Source organism: Aspergillus mulundensis, assembly GCF_003369625.1.
Source record: "Aspergillus mulundensis strain DSM 5745 chromosome Unknown scaffold_12, whole genome shotgun sequence".
Classification (NCBI taxonomy): domain Eukaryota; kingdom Fungi; phylum Ascomycota; class Eurotiomycetes; order Eurotiales; family Aspergillaceae; genus Aspergillus; species Aspergillus mulundensis.
In genome coordinates this window covers 1,139,499-1,157,307 of record NW_020797900.1, presented here as the reverse complement: position 1 = coordinate 1,157,307, position 17,809 = coordinate 1,139,499, and the positions used below count along the sequence as shown (strand labels likewise).

The following is a 17,809-nucleotide window of genomic DNA, read 5'->3' as shown; positions in this document are numbered from 1 at the left end:
GCCATTGCCATTGCCATTACAATGTCCACGCGTGCACCTTTACGCCTCGTGGCCCCTCTCCGCCAAAATCCCAGCTTAACGCGACCCCAAATACACGCTGCAGCACTTGGACTTAGGGCTAGATCCAATCTCAGTCGACCTGCGACAGCATCATTCTCAACGAGCCAAACTCCATTGAACAACGCTTCAGCACCCAAAGACGGGCAGCAGAAAGAGAAAGAGCCCCGGTATTGGAAGTACGACATTAGTTTCCGGACGCAGATGGAGAAGATTGTGCTCATTGCGTTCTTGGCGGCGGTGGGCTCGACGGCGTGGTATAAGGAGTTGAGGGGGTGGTTGGGGGGTGTTGAGGATGGTGAGGATGGGGGTGTTTAGATTGGGTTAGGGCTTATTGGGGACTTTGTGGGATTGATAGATATTGCGTGGTATCTGAGAGTATAGACTAAGTTGGCTTCTAAATTCAATACCGGACATTCCGACCTGAGCGCTGGTTAGACGTGGACAAAGAGCAGTTAAAAGCAATGCAGCAGAGTTCCGTGCCGTTTGCAACGGGCGCCAGGACGTGCATTGGGAAGAACATCTCGCTGCTGGAGATGGCGAGGTTGATTCCGGTGCCGGTTAGGGACTATGACTTTGAGATCCAGGTGCAGAGGCCCGGGGAATGGGGGATGAAGGATCGGTGGTTTGTGAAGCCCACGGACTTTTGGGTTGGTGTGGAGAGGAGGGAGAGTGTGTAGGAGGAATGCCTGAATCAGCTTGTATTATTCTTCTTGTCTGTTCCATGCGAGGTGTGGTTAGTATGATCCCACTTCGGTACCTTATGTAGGTACATGTACCTACCTATTCCAGTGCTCCTTCCCAATGGGGTGACCTTCGGAGGGCCAATAACGCACTCACTTTTCTTGCTTCTCCTCCTCTCCAACCAAAACCACGGCTGTCAAATCGTCTACATCAACATCGATTCCCATCCGTTCGGTGCCTCAAGCTGCAATCTGCCAAGAAACTGTCAATTATGCAGGCAAGATAGAACAAAGACCTGCTAGGTGTTATAGCTTAGCAAAAGAGCCTAAGCAGTTCCAGCCTCCTCTCATTCCTCACGCCCGCGCTGGTCTCTACCATACGTAGGTAAGCATGTCCCTCTGCTGGTTTACCCCTCTGTTACCAACATAACCGATGCAACCAACCTGGAGTGAACTATGTGGTAGTCCGGAGTGACCGGCGCTCATGGTATTCCAATGCCATCGAGGGCGCCACTTTCTATGGACAATGGGGTGCCAGTAAGCGCTCGAGAAATACACGAGGCTAATCAGGCCCTAGGCCCAACTCATACGTATCGCGACAGCTCAAGACGTCGTCGTCTGCAATCTCCTGGGCATGGACATCCGAATTGATTACCCTATACTACAAATCGCGGGTTGACTCGCTTGAAGGAAAGAGTGACAAGGTGTGACCTCAATTCTGACTCGGCAGCAATCTAGGGTCACGTTTAGGATTCTACTGTTGTGCCCAAATTGCGCTCTTGCGGATACTGGTTGGAAAACATCCCTGCGTTTCCTACTCCAGGGCTGCGGTCTTTCCGCCCCTACCATGGCATTGACCTTGACACTCACCCATCCTGTGTCCGCGAAGCAGATGAGAAGGGCTCGTGATACAATCCCACAGCTAGATCTCCTCCACATTCGTTTCACGGACAGCGACCGCCGTAAAGGTGGGCGCCATACCGCTCCACTATCTGGGTGTTCATTGAGTGTCTAACTGATGTAGAGGGGCAAGTGTGACAGGAGCGGACCCATTCCTGCTTTCCCTCTGATCTCGTCCTACGCCTCGGCACGATACCTTATATACTATTGATCCTGCTGCAAGCACCGACCAGTCTTTGGACATCTTCTCCAGCCCTAATAGCCAGACTCTCGGGCCAAGACCCGCGCATGGGCTCGGCACAGCTTTGCACCGTTGGAGAAGGGCCTCACTGGAGCCAAGCCACGGGCCAATGCCGCCCATGCATACCCCAGCAGGTGGATGAATGGCCTGATACGCGGGGCCTGGACCCTGGTCGCGATATCCGGGGTTGCGGGGGAATCCACTCGGTGGGTATCCGATCGTCGTGGAGACTGGAGATAAAAGCTGGAGCACAGCCTCCCCAAGGCTTTCCTGCCCCACCAGCTTTGCCCTGTCTGCTCTGCCTTGCCTGCCTTGCCCTGCCCGGGTCTGCCTTGGGATTGTACAGAGCCATCATGGGTTTCAGTCTCCATGCCAACAACAGCAATGATCCGCCCGAGGTGCGCAATTGGCGGATCCATCTCATCACCACGATCGTGAGCATGGGCGCCATTGCCAGTGAGCACTACCCACAGCCTTGTGTGTCTACTGGGCCAGGCTAACTGTCGTGATATGTAGTGGGCTACGATACCAGCGTCATCGGCGGCACCATGGCCCTGGATTCCTTCCGCCGCCACTTTGGTCTGAACAATGCCTCCGAAACTGAGACGGATACGCTGGAAGGAAACATTGTATCGACCTTCCAGGCGGGCTGCTTCTTCGGGTCTCTCCTTACCTTCCCGCTGGGCGAGAGGTTTGGGCGGCGGAATGCGATCATCATGGCTGTTTGTGTGTTTTGTGTTGGAGGGAGTCTGATGGTGAGATAATTCTCCAGAGACGCCAGCACGACTTACTGACCATGGCAAGACTGCTTCGTCGGGCAAGCTCGGTTTGATCTACGCCGGTCGCGCCATTGCAGGTTTCGGCATTGGCTCTGTATCCCTGCAGGTTCCTGTCTATATCGCTGAGATGGTATGTAGTCTCTGATGCTGGACATCTCAAGGTTAAACTAATAAGCCTAGTCACCTGCATCTATTCGCGGCCGTCTCGTCGGGATCTTTGAGATCTGTTCGCAGGGTGGTGGCATGCTGGGCTTCTGGATCAACTACGCCATCAACCGCACAGTTTCCTCGTCACGCATGGCGCAGTGGCAGATTCCCCTCGGTCTGCAGCTCCTTCCTGGTGGCCTGCTCCTAGCCGGTATCTTCTTCTGCCCCGAGTCCCCGCGCTGGTACGCAAAGAAAGACCGCTGGGACGACGCAGAGAAGAGCCTTGTCTGGGCCAGAAAGCTCCCCGCGCACCATCCCTTCATCCAAGGGGAGCTGCAGCAGATCCGAGAACAGCTCCAGTACGACATCGTCCCAAATGGCAGAAAATATGACCCGTCGTTCTACGTGCAGCGACTCTGGCAGCGCGGGACAAGGAACCGGATCGGCATTGGGCTCCTGCTGATGGCCTTTCAGAACCTGACGGGGGTGAACATCATCACATAGTATGCCCCTCTCTCCAAGGTCCTCTCATTACGAAAACCGCTAACGGAGCAAAGCTACTCCCCCCGCATCTTCGAAACCCTCGGCATAAACTCCACGGACACCAAGCTCTTCGCCACGGGCTTTTACGGCGTCGCCAAAACCCTCGGTATGGTGATCTTCAGCGTGTGGCTCGTCGAAAAGGTCGGCCGCCGCAGCGGCCTCATCTACGGCGCCTTCATCGGCAGTCTACCGATGTGGTATATCGGCGGGTACGTCTTCGAGCGCGACCCCAGCGGCACCTCGGCGCGCGGCGACACAGTGCAAGACGCATGGGGGTACATCGCCATGGTGTGCGTGTATCTGTACGGGCTGATCTACTGCGCAACGTGGCAGGGTATCACCTGGGTCATCTGCTCGGAGATCTTCCCGATTGACATCCGGATGCTGTGTGTGGCGATTACGACGGCGGACCAGTGGCTTTGGTCGTTTGTTATCAGCCGCACGACGCCGTATATGATTACGTCTTTGGGCTACGGGACGTATTTTTTCTTTGCGTCGCTGATGATTGCGATGGGATTCTGGGCTTGGTTCTTTATTCCGGAGACGAAGGGGAAGACGCTGGAGGAGATGGATGCGTTGTTTGGGGCGCCCAGTGGGGTTGGGGGGATGGGGGAGGGTAAGGAAGAGGGCGAGGTTGGGAAGGGGAGCGAGGTTGTGCATGCTGAGAGGGTTTGATGGTGTCAATCAGGGGACTCGGAGTGGTGAGGGGGTTGAGAGGTTGGCTAGTAGCGCGTCATGACTTTATGAGTTGTGTATATAGTTCTTACGTTCTTGTATCTGGTTAATATTGCAGCCAATTCGTCCACTGATGTGCTTTGGCAATAGTACACCATGTACGTGAGTGCTGGTATGTTTAATAGGGCATATAATCTGCCTGGACAAGGCTGCTTAATCCTAAATATGTGCCATTGCGATTGTTAGATGTTGTGGAGTGTGCGCTTGGAGCTTCTCTAGGCGTATCCAACGCATACCATACCCTCGGGCTTCGAAGTGAAAGCTAGATACTTAAGAGAGACCGGGAAATCCAGACCTACCATAAGTAGTTACGTACCTAGCTGGAGGCCATGGCCACTTCTCTATTAGTACCCGAACTCACACGACTCGTTACTAGATTCTTTTTGTCCTGAGCCAAATCCTGTATAGTTATCCTACGTTAGCTCGGAGAGTATGAATCTCATTATATCATGACATATGGCAACAAGGAAGGAATATGATGAAAGCCATCTTGTTTGTACATGTTATCTAGCTTTACCTTCTGCCCTGCAAATCACAAGGCATCCAACGCCCTATCAGTGAGCTTGACTAACCGCTCCCAGCATTTCCACCCGTGCGTAGGTCGAAGGACTGTGAGTAGTAATCCTGGTAATGATCTCCTATCAGACAGCATACTGGAAACTTGCCTTGTTCCTTGGCCGTGTAGAACTCCCTTTCCACATCTCCCCTCATCTCGGCGCCGTATATGTTCACCCCAGATCGAAGAATCATGTCCGCGAGAGCCAGATGGCCGTTTCTCACGGCGCTGAAGAAGCTGTAGTGCAGGAGTCGGTCGTGCAGGACAAAGTCCGGGTGCTCGAGCACCAGTCGAAGCGTACTCAGGAGATTCAGCTGGCAAGCGAGAACAAAGATGTTTTCGATGCAGTGTCGGAAGGAAATCCGGCCCGGGTCTGTTGTCGAATGCTGCAGGTGAGACGATCCCGAGCCCATCCACGATACGAGTAGGCACGATAGGTCGTCGTCTGGATTGTTGATGAGTGGCTCCAGCCGCGGGAGGATCAGCTGGCAGGAATGGTCTGCATTGTTTATCCAGCGTCGGCATGCCTGCACTGCATACGCCAAAAGAGGCCGGTCGTCGAGATAGCTTGCTAAAAGATTGATTTCGACATGCGTCCAGCAGGCGCTGTGCTTTCGGGATGGGAAATCGACCAGGGGTAGTGGTATAGAGCAGGATATATACATTGACAAAGCGACGCACTGGGACTGGTAGGCTTCGTCTGGTAGTAGCCTGAACGGTTCCGGGGCCCCGGTTTCCTGAAGCAGGAATTCCTTAACGGAGTGATGAGCTACCTGGACAATGTCGTGTGGTCCGGTCACAGTGGATCGCACAGAGGCAAGAGTTCTGGATGATGCCACCTTCACAACCTCCAACAGACAGCCACAGCAATGCAGGATCTCACGCTCCACAGGCGCCCAGTTGTGTGTCTGAGACAGCTGTAAGCGTCGTGATTTGAGGTGCTCGCTGAGCATTGTGCGTGGCTTAGAATCCGTCCAACCATCGAGAGCAAGAGCGTCTCGAAGTTCCATCAGAGCCAGTGGTCGATGGGAGAAGCACACCCATGACAGCATCAAGTTGGCCTTTCGCACTTCGACAGGTCTTAGTCGACGCTGGAGCCTTGTGACGAGCTCCTGGTAAAGCTCGTGGAGACCGCTGGGAAGTGATGCGACAATGTCTTCCAATTCAGCTCTGCTGTAGACTCCCCTACGGTCTATCTCAGCTTGGAGCTCCTTTAAAACAAGGACCACCCATTGGATTGTTCCACACGCTTTCTTCCGCATCTCACTTTTCAAGGAGGCCAGTGTGTCCTGCGACTCACTCGGCTGGCCTGGACTTCCGTCCGGGAGCAGCTCATAGTCGTGTCGATCCCAGTCATCGATCGTTCGCTGGATGCTTGCGAAGCCGGTACTTATGAGGTGCTTGATGTCTGGGGCATTGTGCTCCTCCACCGTGATGCAATTTCTCCCAAGCACTCGGGCGATGCTCGGCACCGGGCGACTCAAGACAATCAGTTTCATCCACGACCCCTGTTCCTTTCGGACGGCCAGTTCTGCCAGCCATTGGAGCACTTGCGTCTTTGTCAACCGAGAGCTCACGCTTCCCGAGTCTTCTTCTTCGTCAGCTTCATCGAAACCGTCCAAGATGCAGCATATCCGCCGATGCCCACCGCAACAATCGTTCGTGACCGATTGAAGCACCTCTCTGAAGTCCTCCATGGTCCACGGCAGCTGTTTGGCAAGGAGGCGCCGGTAGCTGGCCTTGAAATGTCTGTATACAGACCTATCCTGGTCTAGCACCTGGTAGAGAATGGACCGGAGCATGTAATAATGGCGGGTGGCCTTTTCGCCCATCCGGGCACTGTAGAAGAAATTGGCGGTGCTGAAACGTGGAGGAGACTGGCCATTGTCATGGCGCGTTAGATGCCCACTGATCTTGCCGGTGATCATCTTTGCAATCGTGCTTTTCCCACTGCCCGGTTTTCCTTTGATCCAGAGGATCCCACCGGGCTGGGCTTGCCACCGGACGAAGGCAGGATGTGTCCAGACCCAGGCACAGGTATCAGCTCGGGGCTTCTCGACCGTGTTTCCACGATATTGCCACTCTGGGAAATAGAGAGACTCCAAGCAGTCTGGAGAGTTGGATATCAGCTTCCTTCCGGTTAACCGCTGCTGGAGGATCTATTACTTACGCTTTGCTTCGACCATTTCGTCGATGATTTCGGGCTTTCGATGTTGCAGCTTGAGACTTATGTGACTGCGAGCAAATAGAATAGTATTGCAGGTGAACAATGGCGCGTCCAGGAGGCGTTTGATTTCATGTCCAGCGTCGTCTGCGTGATCAAGCATCAAGCAGAGCGTCTCCCAGGGCGACCCGGCGGTTGCTAGGCCTGACTCGAAAAGTTCTGACAGAATATCAGCCATCATATTTACCAGCCACCCTTTCCCTTTGCCAACATATCGGGGGTTCGCGCGTCCAGACAAGAATTCCTGCAAGGTTACGGCTTTTTGAGCACTGACTTTCCCATGTATTTGAGAAAGCTTCGGGAACCCCTAGCGATGCGGTGGAGCGCCTGGAGAAGGACTGAACGAATGACACGCATTTGGAGGGGGCGCCTTGTGTATTGCGAGAGGTCAATGTATATGATATTGCCGGAGTGGAGGTGCCCTGGCCCAAACTCTTCACCAGCCACAGTGGTCAGGAAAGAGCGTAGGCTCCCCCCATCTTCATCGATGCAGTAAAGCAACCCGCGCCTTCCCTTTATCCACTGCCTATACTCTGGTATGTTTTTGAGCCATTCTGCGGCGTCTCCAAGCTCGGGCTGGTAGCTACCCGCGAGGTGTCTCAGGCGTTCGTTGGCCCTGCTAAACTCCTGTGCAGCTTGGTCCATTATATATGATATTACTGTCTCCCCTGAAAAAGAACACGCGGTCAGCACCGGTCCAGTACAGTTCAAAGAGCGCTACTCAAATGCATGGTATTTTCAGCTGTATCCAGGAGCTAGGCAAAGTCAACCGTACATTCTCGAATTCTCAGCATGTCCGCACAGGTCTCAAGCCGAACTCTGTCCTCCTCCGTTGTCAGGTATCTCCTAGTGGCCGAAATGATATCAGCTCGCTTGGATGCTTCTTCCAGCCCGATCCCTTCCAGGCCAGAACGCACGTTAAATCGAAAGTATTTCTGATCCTTGTGGAGGCGGGAATACCGACGCATGAACTCGTTTGCCGTCGTCTCGGTCTCCGTGGACATGGCCTTCAGCGTTATCCCAATATCCTTGAGCCCGCTTCCAAAGGCGTTGACGGAGGGCACGCCCGTGCCTATCGAGACCAAGCAATGCAGCCTCTCCTCCAACGGAGTGCCTGGCTTCCATATGTCCAAGCCCTCATTCCACAAAGAATTCACCGGATTATTTGCGCCCGTGGCGCCGTCGAGGAATTCTTCATTGTCGGGGCCGAGACGTATCGACTCGAAAAAGGTGGGCGCCGCAGAGGTTGCCCTCGCAGCCTCCCATATCTTCACCGAGTTCAGTAGGTCTCGTGGCCATCGATCGGATACGTAGTTGGCGAAGATAATGGTCCGGTCCGGAAAGCGGGCGTTCGTCGAAATAACGAACCTTGATGATGATAACCGTCAGTCATACGATACAGCATACTGAGAGGGGAGTGGAACAGAAACACGCACACCCGACATTTAGGGGAAGCCTCCTTTAGCAAAGTGTCTGTGAGTTCCTCCTCAGCCTTGCAAGCATTCTCCGACCGTTTCTTCAAGGCGTTCACGATGATCCGCTTAAAACCACGCTCAAGGGCCTCTGTATCGAACCGCGCCGGGAGCTTCCAGTTCCACGGCATACTGAAGGACGGTGCCGCACGGTGGTTTGTGATCTGGAAGGCTTCGTCCGATAAATCACGGTACGCGGCTCGACACTCGTCAATGGTCATATGCAACCGCCCAAGCATGATAGCAATTAGACTGTTCGCGTGTTAAAATCTGGCACTGGGAGTTCATACACAAACCCAGCGCGTACCCTCCGGTGCTCGTCCCCCCAATCAGGTCGAAATAGTCGCACGGCGAGGGCGGATTGTCCGGGTTGACCTTGCGCATCAGCTCATCCAGGATACACAAGGATGACAGGCCTCGAACACCCCCGCCATCAAGCGAAAGGAAACACAGCTCCCTCTCTCCGCCGTCGTGAAGCGAGACCAGGACGTCTGCTTGCTGCATAGCTCAAATGGTGAGGGTGAAGATCGATGACAGCTATAGACTCTAAAAGAGAAGGACAGCAGAGCTGTGGCCGCATGGTCCGCATTGCCCCGCAGCTGAATTGATGGATGCTTGCTTTTTCTGTGCAGCCTCGTATCTGCAACTTGGATCACGTGTGGTGGTCGTACAGGGCCGTTACCTCCCTAAGGGAGGGTTGATCAGGTGCAGGAAGCATGTTAAGATATCAGCGGTACCCTATGAGTTAATACCTAGGTATCATTTGAATCATTCTGCATTGAAGGAGCTCATGGCTATCATACCACTCTCCCCAAATTTTCTGATATGGAAAGCAATCACACAATTGAACTGCATAGAAAGTAAGGGCTACCCTCTCTTTGTTAACCCTAGTGGGAGACAAGGTACCTTTGCATTACTATATACATCCCTCAGCATCTACTGATGTCAAGAGTTGAGCTATGAGCCAGAACAACATAGCCAGACCGCTTACAGCTAGATACCATAGCTTCCCCATGGCAAACAATCCCTGGGTACAGCAGCAAGGGTAATACGTGTACGCTGAAAGCAATGAGATACCTGGGTAGTTCTCTTTCTCTTAGGTAGGGCGTCAGTCTCCTCAAGACCCGCTGTAGGTAAAGACAAGCAAGTTTCACAAATTCGAAATCGCAGCCCTAAACACATTCACCGGATCCAGCCTCCTCTTCAGCTCCGTCAGAAAGCCCAGATGCCCCCCAAATACGCCCCCCATATTTCTCTCTATCTCCTCCCTCGCCAAAAACGAGATGTACGATGCCGGCAGGATATTCCCCCTATCCGTCCTCTTCAATGCACCCTGGAACTCCTCTCCCCATTTCAACACCGTCTCGAGGTTCTCGGGATTAGCAGCAATCGCACAAATCTCAACAACGAAGTGCGGCTCGCGCGCGTTGAACACGGAGTCCGTTTTGTGGTTTGCAGAAGGCGAGACAGAGCGCAGCTCGTGCATATCGAAGAGCAGCGCCGGATCCCTTGGCATTTTTTCAGGGCTTGTATATCGTGCAATGACATCGGACACTTCCTGCGTGATCTGTCTAAGGGAGATGGTGTACATCCGCCCCTGGACGTTGGTAGCAACGAGCTTTGAGACCTCGTCGGCCCAGGCTTTTGGTGCTGTAGACTGCACGGTGTTGGCCGTTACGGTGGCCGAGGGTGTGAGTGTTGCGATCCGGTTTATCCATTCCTGGCCTGCTGAGTGGTCCGGTGAGGTCCAGGTTACTATGAGCGCGAATGTGGGCGTTGGCATTGGGGGTGAAGGGAGAACGGCGGGGAAGAGGTTCAGGGCGGCGGGGATGGCGGTGCTGTGTGTAAGGGCGTTGTAGGCGGAGGTGAAAGTGCGGAGGGTCGTGGGGAGATCGGTGGAGGTGAAGAGGAGGGTGCCGGCGAGGATCTATTGTCCACTTTAGTATCATAGCATGGGTATTATCGAGTGGAAATGGACGGTGGGGAAGGGGTAGGGCATACCGATTCCAACTCGTAGACCCTAACTTCCACCTCAACGATGACCCCAAACGCACCACCCGCCCCTTTGATCCCCTTCAACAACTCCTCATCCGCATCGATAACCTCCCCACTGGCATTAACAACCTTCGCCCCAACAATCTGATCCACCCCCAATCCATAGACAGAACTATACGGCCCGTACCCGCCATACATAGCCCACCCGACATACCCCACGCTCGAGACCGTCCCAACAGGTGTAACTAGACCATGCATCTCCAAGGCAGAGAGCAGATCGCCGATAAGTATCCCACCGCCAATGGCTGCAGTCTTTTTATCCTCGTTGACAACAACATGATTCAGTAGCCGTAAATCGAGCACAACACACCCATCCACCGCGCTCCGGCCGTGCATATCATGGCCGCCGACGCGGACGGTGAAGGGGATGTCCCTTGATGCGAGGAATTGCACAATGATGCTGACGTCTTCGGTGCTCGAGGGCCGGAGGATGGCGAGGGGTGTGGAGTTGGGGTTCACGAATGTTGGGCGTAGGGTGTTGAAGGAGATGGAGTTCAGGAAGGGGGTTAAGAGGGTGATTGAAGGGTGAGAGGAGAAGAATGATGATAATTGCTCTAGAGTTTTTGTTGACTCGGGGTCCATGGTCAGATAAATGGTGGCGACGGGTGAGTGTAATAACAGGGTGGGTAGTGAAGCTAAATTGTGGTGAAGTATAGCTAAAAGTGTCAGAACCAAGGCCAATTTGTAGAAAGGCGATGTGTTTAAGAGTGCAAAATAGAAAGTCGAGCCGGCCAGCCTAACTTTATACGTTTCTCAAATCAAAATCAATAGAGTAGACTGGTAGTCGCTCCCTGGAGGGTGTTCTGGGGTGAGTCTTAGGGCTGCGTGTGCGGATGCGGGTGCGTAAGCGTATCCGTATACGAGCAACTCAGTTCCCTCGCTGCGATGCTTCATGATAAGTGTGATCAGGTTTATTCTAATCTGCATTCACTTGTAGATCACAGTGTCGTGCCTAGGCATTCGTAAGATTTGCGTCAGGTATATGTGCCAACTGCTAAGGCAGGGAATGCAGCGGAGCTGGACACCTACTCCGTAAGGTATATTACAAGTGCCAGGACCATTACTCTTCTTGGTCTAGGAGGTAAGCACGCAGGAGATGACAATTGCCGCATGCCAGGAGGACAAGATATTAAGCTTGGTCTGTAGGTGCATCTATTTATGCCTCCTGCTACAGCACAGCGAGAGGTAGTAGACCGGCAGCTCGCTAACTGCCTTGGTAAGACAGTGGTAGATAATCTTAGTGTATTGCTAACAAAATACCCCTGCGGTAGGTAGTACAGTGCTAAGAAGCCCATGCCTAGCTGCGGTGGAGGGCTGCTTCTCTTCTGGCTTATTCATTTTGAGCTGTATGGGTTATATGAATGCCGCATGCATAAACCAAGTTAGTCGACAACAAAGGTAGGGTTGGGGGTTTATGTGAGGAGGTAGCGTGCCTAGGAAAAGACTTACATCCATGTAGATGGCTATCTCGCTATCTTGATACCAACCCAGATAGGTATTGCTAAAACGCTGGATCTGCCGCAATTGCCGGCCGAGGATCTCCAGCTAGCCCTATCTCTCAATCACAAGCGATCGGCTATCTCCGGTCCTCCGCAGAGGCTCCAACCCCCTTGCCCTCAAATCCGCATCAACCTTGTCCAACCTCTCCAAAAATTCACCCTCCCATTCATCCCAACCCTCCTGCACCTGCACCTTCCCACTCCGCTCAGCCGCATACTTCGTAAGCGCCACATGCCCTGAGACATGCATCATAAACGCCATCGTCCCCTGCCCACAAACAGCGGCTTCAACTCCGCGATCGTCGCCTCCCTCCACCGCTCAAAGCTCTCCCCGTGCGGCATATAGCTCGGCTCGTAGGTTAATCCACCAGGTTGGTGTCTTGCCACCCCTGTCCCTGTCCATGTCCCGTATATCATGCCCATGATCTCGGTCACGACGTCGCGGTGGTAGTATGGCGGTCGGAATGTATTGCTCGTCGCGTTCCATTTCGGCGTGAAGACAAGGACGTCGCTCAGATTTACACCCGGGGTTTTCGACTTCGCGATCAACACGCAGTAGATTGACGGGTCGGACTGGTCGCGCGCTGTGGTCGACGCGTTGATGAAGCGTTCGAGTGCGTATTTGTATGGTGCGTAGGTGCCGTGCCAGGCAACGACATCGAAGGGCGTGTGGTTCTGTGTATAGACAAATATATTGCCCATTAGTTTGACGATGATCTCTCATTTCGAGTTCGTGGCGATATCGAACGCCGCAATGGGCGTTTCGAAATCTCGCGGCATCGCCATCCCGTTGGAACCGATCGGGCCGAGTTCAGAGAGCTCGTAGTGGCTGCCGAAGATCTCCTGGATGTACCCCCTGCCCACGCCATCCGGCAGCGACACCTTGAAGCGCATGCCTGCCTGGATGACAGCGAGTTCGCCCGGTCGGACCATCATCCCCCCGAACTCGGTCTGGATGTCGAGGCTTCCCTGCTGCGGGAGGACGAGAAGATCGCCGTCGTTGTTGACGATGGCCTTCTTGTCCATGGAGGAATTGCACATGTACGCGTGCACCGCGAGCGCCTCCTTTGCTGCCGGATCGCCGTGGCCCGCGATCGTCTTCCAGCCCTGGTTGAAGTCGACTGGTTCTTCTGACGACGGGATATCGAACGCGTCCCAGCCAATATCTTGCGGTGTGAACGTGACATTCTCATTGACGGGTTTTAGCATAGAGGCGCGGGATGAGACAAATGGTGTCTCGTTGAGATGCTCAGAGACTAGATCGTACTTGAATCGCTGCGGTGTGTTGCAGGCTATCGGCAGCGTGCCGGGGATCGCCTCAGAGGCGAAGCGGTTGCCGAAGCCGACTCGGTAGGTGTACAGGTCGGCCGATGTGGGTGTGGTTGTAAATGCGGCGGTTGCGGTGGCCATGATAATGACTGTGTCTGAAGCGTTATTTTCCCTTCATCATTTGAGGTTGTTACGGAGTATGTATGCACCAAATACGGGGAGTGGAAACGCACTGTCGGCCGGCAAAGTGGAGAAGCAACAATCTGAGATATGGGGGATACATCTCCAAACTGATAGGTAAGAAGCAAGGATCCTTGTCGAGATAGCAGCGAATGGGGGTGGCAGGATTCCAAGCTGGACGTAAGCGGCATTGGTCTGCATATAACTGCATCTCCAGCTCCTGCTGACATCAACCGCACCAACTCATCAAAATGGACCTACTAGTCTCCCCACCAAAAGCGTCGGCCTTGATACCGGTACTCCTAGGCTTCGCGATAGCTTTATTTATCATAAAGCAAAGAAAGCCAGCCCTCCGCCTACCCCCCGGACCCCCGGCCACCCCAGTCTTAGGCCACCTCCACACCATCCCACACTCGCACCCCGAACACGCCTTCATCCAATGGGGCAAGGAATTCAACTCCGACATTCTATCACTGCATGTCCTCGGTCGCCCCATCATCGTCCTGAACAGCATCGAAGCCGCACGTGAACTTCTCGAAAAACGAGGCGCCAACTATGCTGACCGGCCGCGGTTCGTCCTCTTCGAGGTCATGGGCTGGGGCGTCACACTTACATTCTTGCGGTGGTCGCCGCGATTCAAGCTCCATCGCAAGCTACTCCAGAGCTCGTTCACGCATTCGGCCTGTAAGCCGTACCGCGCCATCCAGGAAGAGGAGGCAAGGAGGGCAATCAAGGCGATTACAGAACGGCCCGAGGAATGGGAGATGCTGTTGAGACAGTTCTCGACGGCTGTTGTGTTGAGGATAGGATTCGGAATTGATGTTCAAGAGAAGGATGATCCGTACGTGAAAATGGCGATTGATGTTGAAGAGGCCACTGGGGAGGGCGGCGTGCCGGCAGCCTCGATTGTCGATTTCTTCCCCGTGCTACGACATCTACCCTCTTGGGCAGCGAGAGTGTGGAGTGCGCTACGGCCACTTGCACATGCACGGGCTACGAAGCCCTCCATCCAAGCCCTACATGATTCTCCCTGGGATGCAACGGAGCCCTTCATCCGGTCTGGAACGGCCACACAGCCCTCCTTCATGCGCACGCATCTGGAGCAGTACATTGCGAACAAAAAGGCAGGAAAGTCGAACGAGGGAGTCACGATAGCCAACCTAAAGGGCGCTGTATAAGGCCCTTTAAATACCGTGCAAAGGAAAGCTGTCAATTAAACAGATACTGGAGAATTAAATAAAAAACATAATAATATTTAAAAGCTAGAGCTAACTAGGGTTTATATAAATAATTTAAGCTTTTAAAAATAGTAAGAATTTTAAATACTTTTATTAATACTTTATAATATTTAAAAAATTATAAATATTATAGTTATACAGGCAAGTAATTTAATAGTAAGTATTATAATATTTTAATTAAAACTATTTAAGGTGCTTAAGTGTTATTAAAGTGTTATAATACTTTTTTATTAAATTAAGTAATTTTTATTATTAGCTAACACGCCCCCTTAATACCTACTTACTTTTAAATTAGTTAAAAATAAGGTTAAAAATGTTTACTAAATTTAGTATTTTAATAAATTTTTAGTATTATTACTTAGTAAGTGCTTTTATAAGGCCATTTATAATTATTTAATTAATAAAAGTTTATTTAATATAAAGGTTTTTATATTAAACTTCCTGCTTAAGTTATAAATTATAAATATTAATATAATAAAGCTTTAAGTAAAGTTATATATTAATATTAATAAAAATATTAATTATTTATTTATTATTATATTAAATTAAAAGCTAGTATTAAAAATTAAATTATATAACTTTAAAAACTTTTTATTATTAGTATATTACTTTAAAGGCCTTAATAAAAGTAAGTAACTTTATTTTAATAATAAAAATAATAACTAAACGCTGCTTTATAGCCTTTTATTTAATTAAATTTTTATATAATTTATAAATATAGCCTATATTAAAAAATTAATTAAAATAATTTATAAATATTATATTAAAGTATAATTTATAAATCTTATATTTTTTAATAAAAACCTTATTTTTAAAGCTATTTAAACTAAAGTATTTAAAAGTAAGAAAGCATGTATTATAAAAATAAAAAATAAGTTAATTTATTACGTGTTAATAATAATTTATAAAATTAATAAAATATTTTAATAAATAGCTTATTATATAAAAAATATTTAAATAAGTAAAAGTACTAGTATATTTAATAAATTTAATTTTTAATTTTATTTTTTTAATATTTTTAAAGGTGGCCGTGTTAAAGTTTAAATAAAGCTTGCTAAGTAATAAAAGTAAAATAAAAAATAACTAAATTATAATATTTAAGTAAAATTAATTTATAATAACTTTAATATAAAAATTTTAAAAAAGCTAGAGCTTGTACTAAGGCCTATCCTAAAAAATTTAAATTTTTAAAAATTATTTAACTTTACTAAAATACTAAAGCTTGTACTTTACTAAAAGTTTTTTTTAAAAATAATTACTATAAAATAGCCTTGCTTAGTAAAAAAATGTAAGACCAACAAGTCTCAAAGATCTCTACTAACAATAAAGATATTAATAAAGGAATCTAACTAATAAAAATGGAGTATTTTAAACCCCGTTAAATAATACTAAAAGAGTTACTTAAAAATTTAGGAAAAAGGCTAGCCTTAAGGCCACCTTTATAAACCTTTAAGCTATACTTAAGTTATTTCTAACTAAAAAATAAATATAGGTTTAAATACTTTGCGCATAGGTTTTTACTTTAACTTATATTTAAGGCCTATCCTAGCCTTGCCTAACTAGTAGCCAAAACCCTAAATATTAATAACCTAGTTAAGTTATATAGCCTAATATAATAATAAAATATGCCAAGCCTTAGTAGCCTAAGGCTAAAGCTTAGGTGCTAACTTTAAACTAATAATAAATTAGCTTTGGTAATATTAAATAAAAAAATATTAGCCTTAATAATTTTTTTCTTTTTTAATTAAAGGGTCGTCCGCGACCCACCACTAAATTAAAAAAAAATAATAATAAAACACCACTATTATTATTAATATTAATACTAAACATAGCTTTATTATTACTATTCTTAATTTTATTAAAGTATTATTTAATATATTAAATTTAGTATTTTATTCTTATTATTTATAGCGCTTTAAATAAAATATAATATTTATTTATAATTAAAAGGGGAAAAGCGGTGCTTTAATAATACCTGGTATAAAAGTATAGATTATAATATAGTTTATAGTTTTATAAACTCCTAAATTTATTAAACTTTTTATTAAATAAAAAGTCGCCCTTTTTTTATTATAATTAAAAAAAAAGCTTTTTTAGGCGCTGCCCTAGCTTCCTAGTAAGTAAAAAAAAAGCACCTAGCTATAACTATAATAATTTAAAATATTTTTACCTTTGCCCCTTATATTCCCACTATAGTATAATTATAAAACCCTTTTAATATAATATTTTTACTAACTTTAAAAGCCCTTGGCATTCCTGCTTTTTTTTTTATACTAGTTTTTTATTAGTTTTAAAAACTTTAATTTTAATTAGTTTTTAGGCAGTAATAACTAGTATAACTTATATTTAATAAACACCTTTAAAATATATAACAAGGTTATAAATAATAATTTAGTAAGTTTTTTTTACTTTAATAATTATTAACTAGTGGCGCTCCGCCAGCACTTTACTAAATATACTAACTTTTAACCTTATAATAACTACTTTATTATTTAACTATAGCCCCTGTGCCTTTTAACTTACCTTTTTTTACTTTACTTAGTGCTATACTAATTTTTGCTTTTACTAATACTTTTACTACAGGTTTTATGCTACTACCCCCTTAAGCTTTTTTTTTTTAGCCTCCAGCCTTTTTTTTTTTTATAAGTATACCCTGTTTTTAACTAGTTTGCTAGTAAAATAGCTTTAATATAAATATTAGCTAATAAAAAATAGGTTTATTTATAATACGCGAAATATATTTAAATATATAAAAATAATAGGTTAATTAATAGCCCTAACTACTATATTTATCCGGCTGTTAAGTGTAACTACTTTTATTATATTTATATTAAGGGCACTTACCTCCCCCTACTATTTTATATAAAAAAAAATGTTACCTTTTTATAATATATAAATCTTACTAATTATAATAAATACCTTTATTATTAAAACACGTTTACTTACTAGGTTAAACTAATAATAAAAACTTATAAAAAAAAAATAAGCCCTAAGATTTATATAATAAAGGTTTTAGCTTTAGCTATTTAAAAGCTTGTTTAATTTTTTTAGCTTATTATTAAATAGCCCCTGGCCTATTTTAATAATAGCTAGAATAGTTATTAGTTTACTAATATTTTTTTTTTAAAAAACGGGCCTGTCACGCCTTCTTTTTTAAAAAATATTAAATATAAAAAAAAGGTATTTATAAAGGCCCTTGCTCCTGCCCTTAATACTAAATAATAGTTTTTT

At 47.6% G+C, this 17,809-nt stretch overlaps 7 protein-coding genes across 7 annotated transcripts; 3 read left to right on the top strand and 4 right to left on the bottom strand.

The window, feature by feature from the left end:
• Positions 1-21: 21 nt before the first annotated feature.
• On the top strand, positions 22-737 carry DSM5745_09658 (uncharacterized protein; the record flags this gene model as incomplete). The annotated part of the gene is made up of 2 exons (XM_026751674.1): positions 22-355; positions 496-737. The coding sequence occupies 2 exons, from the start codon at positions 22-24 to the stop codon at positions 735-737; spliced, it is 576 nt and encodes a 191-aa protein (XP_026600022.1).
• A 1,497-nt stretch (positions 738-2,234) lies between these two features.
• Positions 2,235-4,025, top strand: DSM5745_09657 (sugar porter family MFS transporter; the record flags this gene model as incomplete). Its single annotated transcript, XM_026751673.1, has 5 exons — positions 2,235-2,337; positions 2,398-2,636; positions 2,686-2,790; positions 2,841-3,310; positions 3,365-4,025. The coding sequence occupies 5 exons, from the start codon at positions 2,235-2,237 to the stop codon at positions 4,023-4,025; spliced, it is 1,578 nt and encodes a 525-aa protein (XP_026600021.1).
• A 592-nt stretch (positions 4,026-4,617) lies between these two features.
• Positions 4,618-7,043, bottom strand: DSM5745_09656 (uncharacterized protein; the record flags this gene model as incomplete). The annotated part of the gene is made up of 3 exons (XM_026751672.1): positions 4,618-5,212; positions 5,323-6,751; positions 6,812-7,043. The coding sequence occupies 3 exons, from the start codon at positions 7,041-7,043 to the stop codon at positions 4,618-4,620; spliced, it is 2,256 nt and encodes a 751-aa protein (XP_026600020.1).
• A 74-nt stretch (positions 7,044-7,117) lies between these two features.
• On the bottom strand, positions 7,118-8,841 carry DSM5745_09655 (uncharacterized protein; the record flags this gene model as incomplete). The annotated part of the gene is made up of 4 exons (XM_026751671.1): positions 7,118-7,533; positions 7,641-8,233; positions 8,302-8,589; positions 8,645-8,841. The coding sequence occupies 4 exons, from the start codon at positions 8,839-8,841 to the stop codon at positions 7,118-7,120; spliced, it is 1,494 nt and encodes a 497-aa protein (XP_026600019.1).
• Positions 8,842-9,487: 646 nt separating this feature from the next.
• DSM5745_09654 (FAD-binding oxidoreductase) lies at positions 9,488-10,974 on the bottom strand (the record flags this gene model as incomplete). Its single annotated transcript, XM_026751670.1, has 2 exons — positions 9,488-10,264; positions 10,339-10,974. 2 exons carry the CDS (start codon positions 10,972-10,974, stop codon positions 9,488-9,490), a joined length of 1,413 nt encoding a protein of 470 aa, XP_026600018.1.
• Positions 10,975-12,210: 1,236 nt separating this feature from the next.
• On the bottom strand, positions 12,211-13,301 carry DSM5745_09653 (uncharacterized protein; the record flags this gene model as incomplete). The annotated part of the gene is made up of 2 exons (XM_026751669.1): positions 12,211-12,566; positions 12,689-13,301. 2 exons carry the CDS (start codon positions 13,299-13,301, stop codon positions 12,211-12,213), a joined length of 969 nt encoding a protein of 322 aa, XP_026600017.1.
• Positions 13,302-13,591: 290 nt separating this feature from the next.
• On the top strand, positions 13,592-14,518 carry DSM5745_09652 (uncharacterized protein; the record flags this gene model as incomplete). The annotated part of the gene is made up of 1 exon (XM_026751668.1): positions 13,592-14,518. The coding sequence occupies one exon, from the start codon at positions 13,592-13,594 to the stop codon at positions 14,516-14,518; it is 927 nt and encodes a 308-aa protein (XP_026600016.1).
• Positions 14,519-17,809: the final 3,291 nt, after the last annotated feature.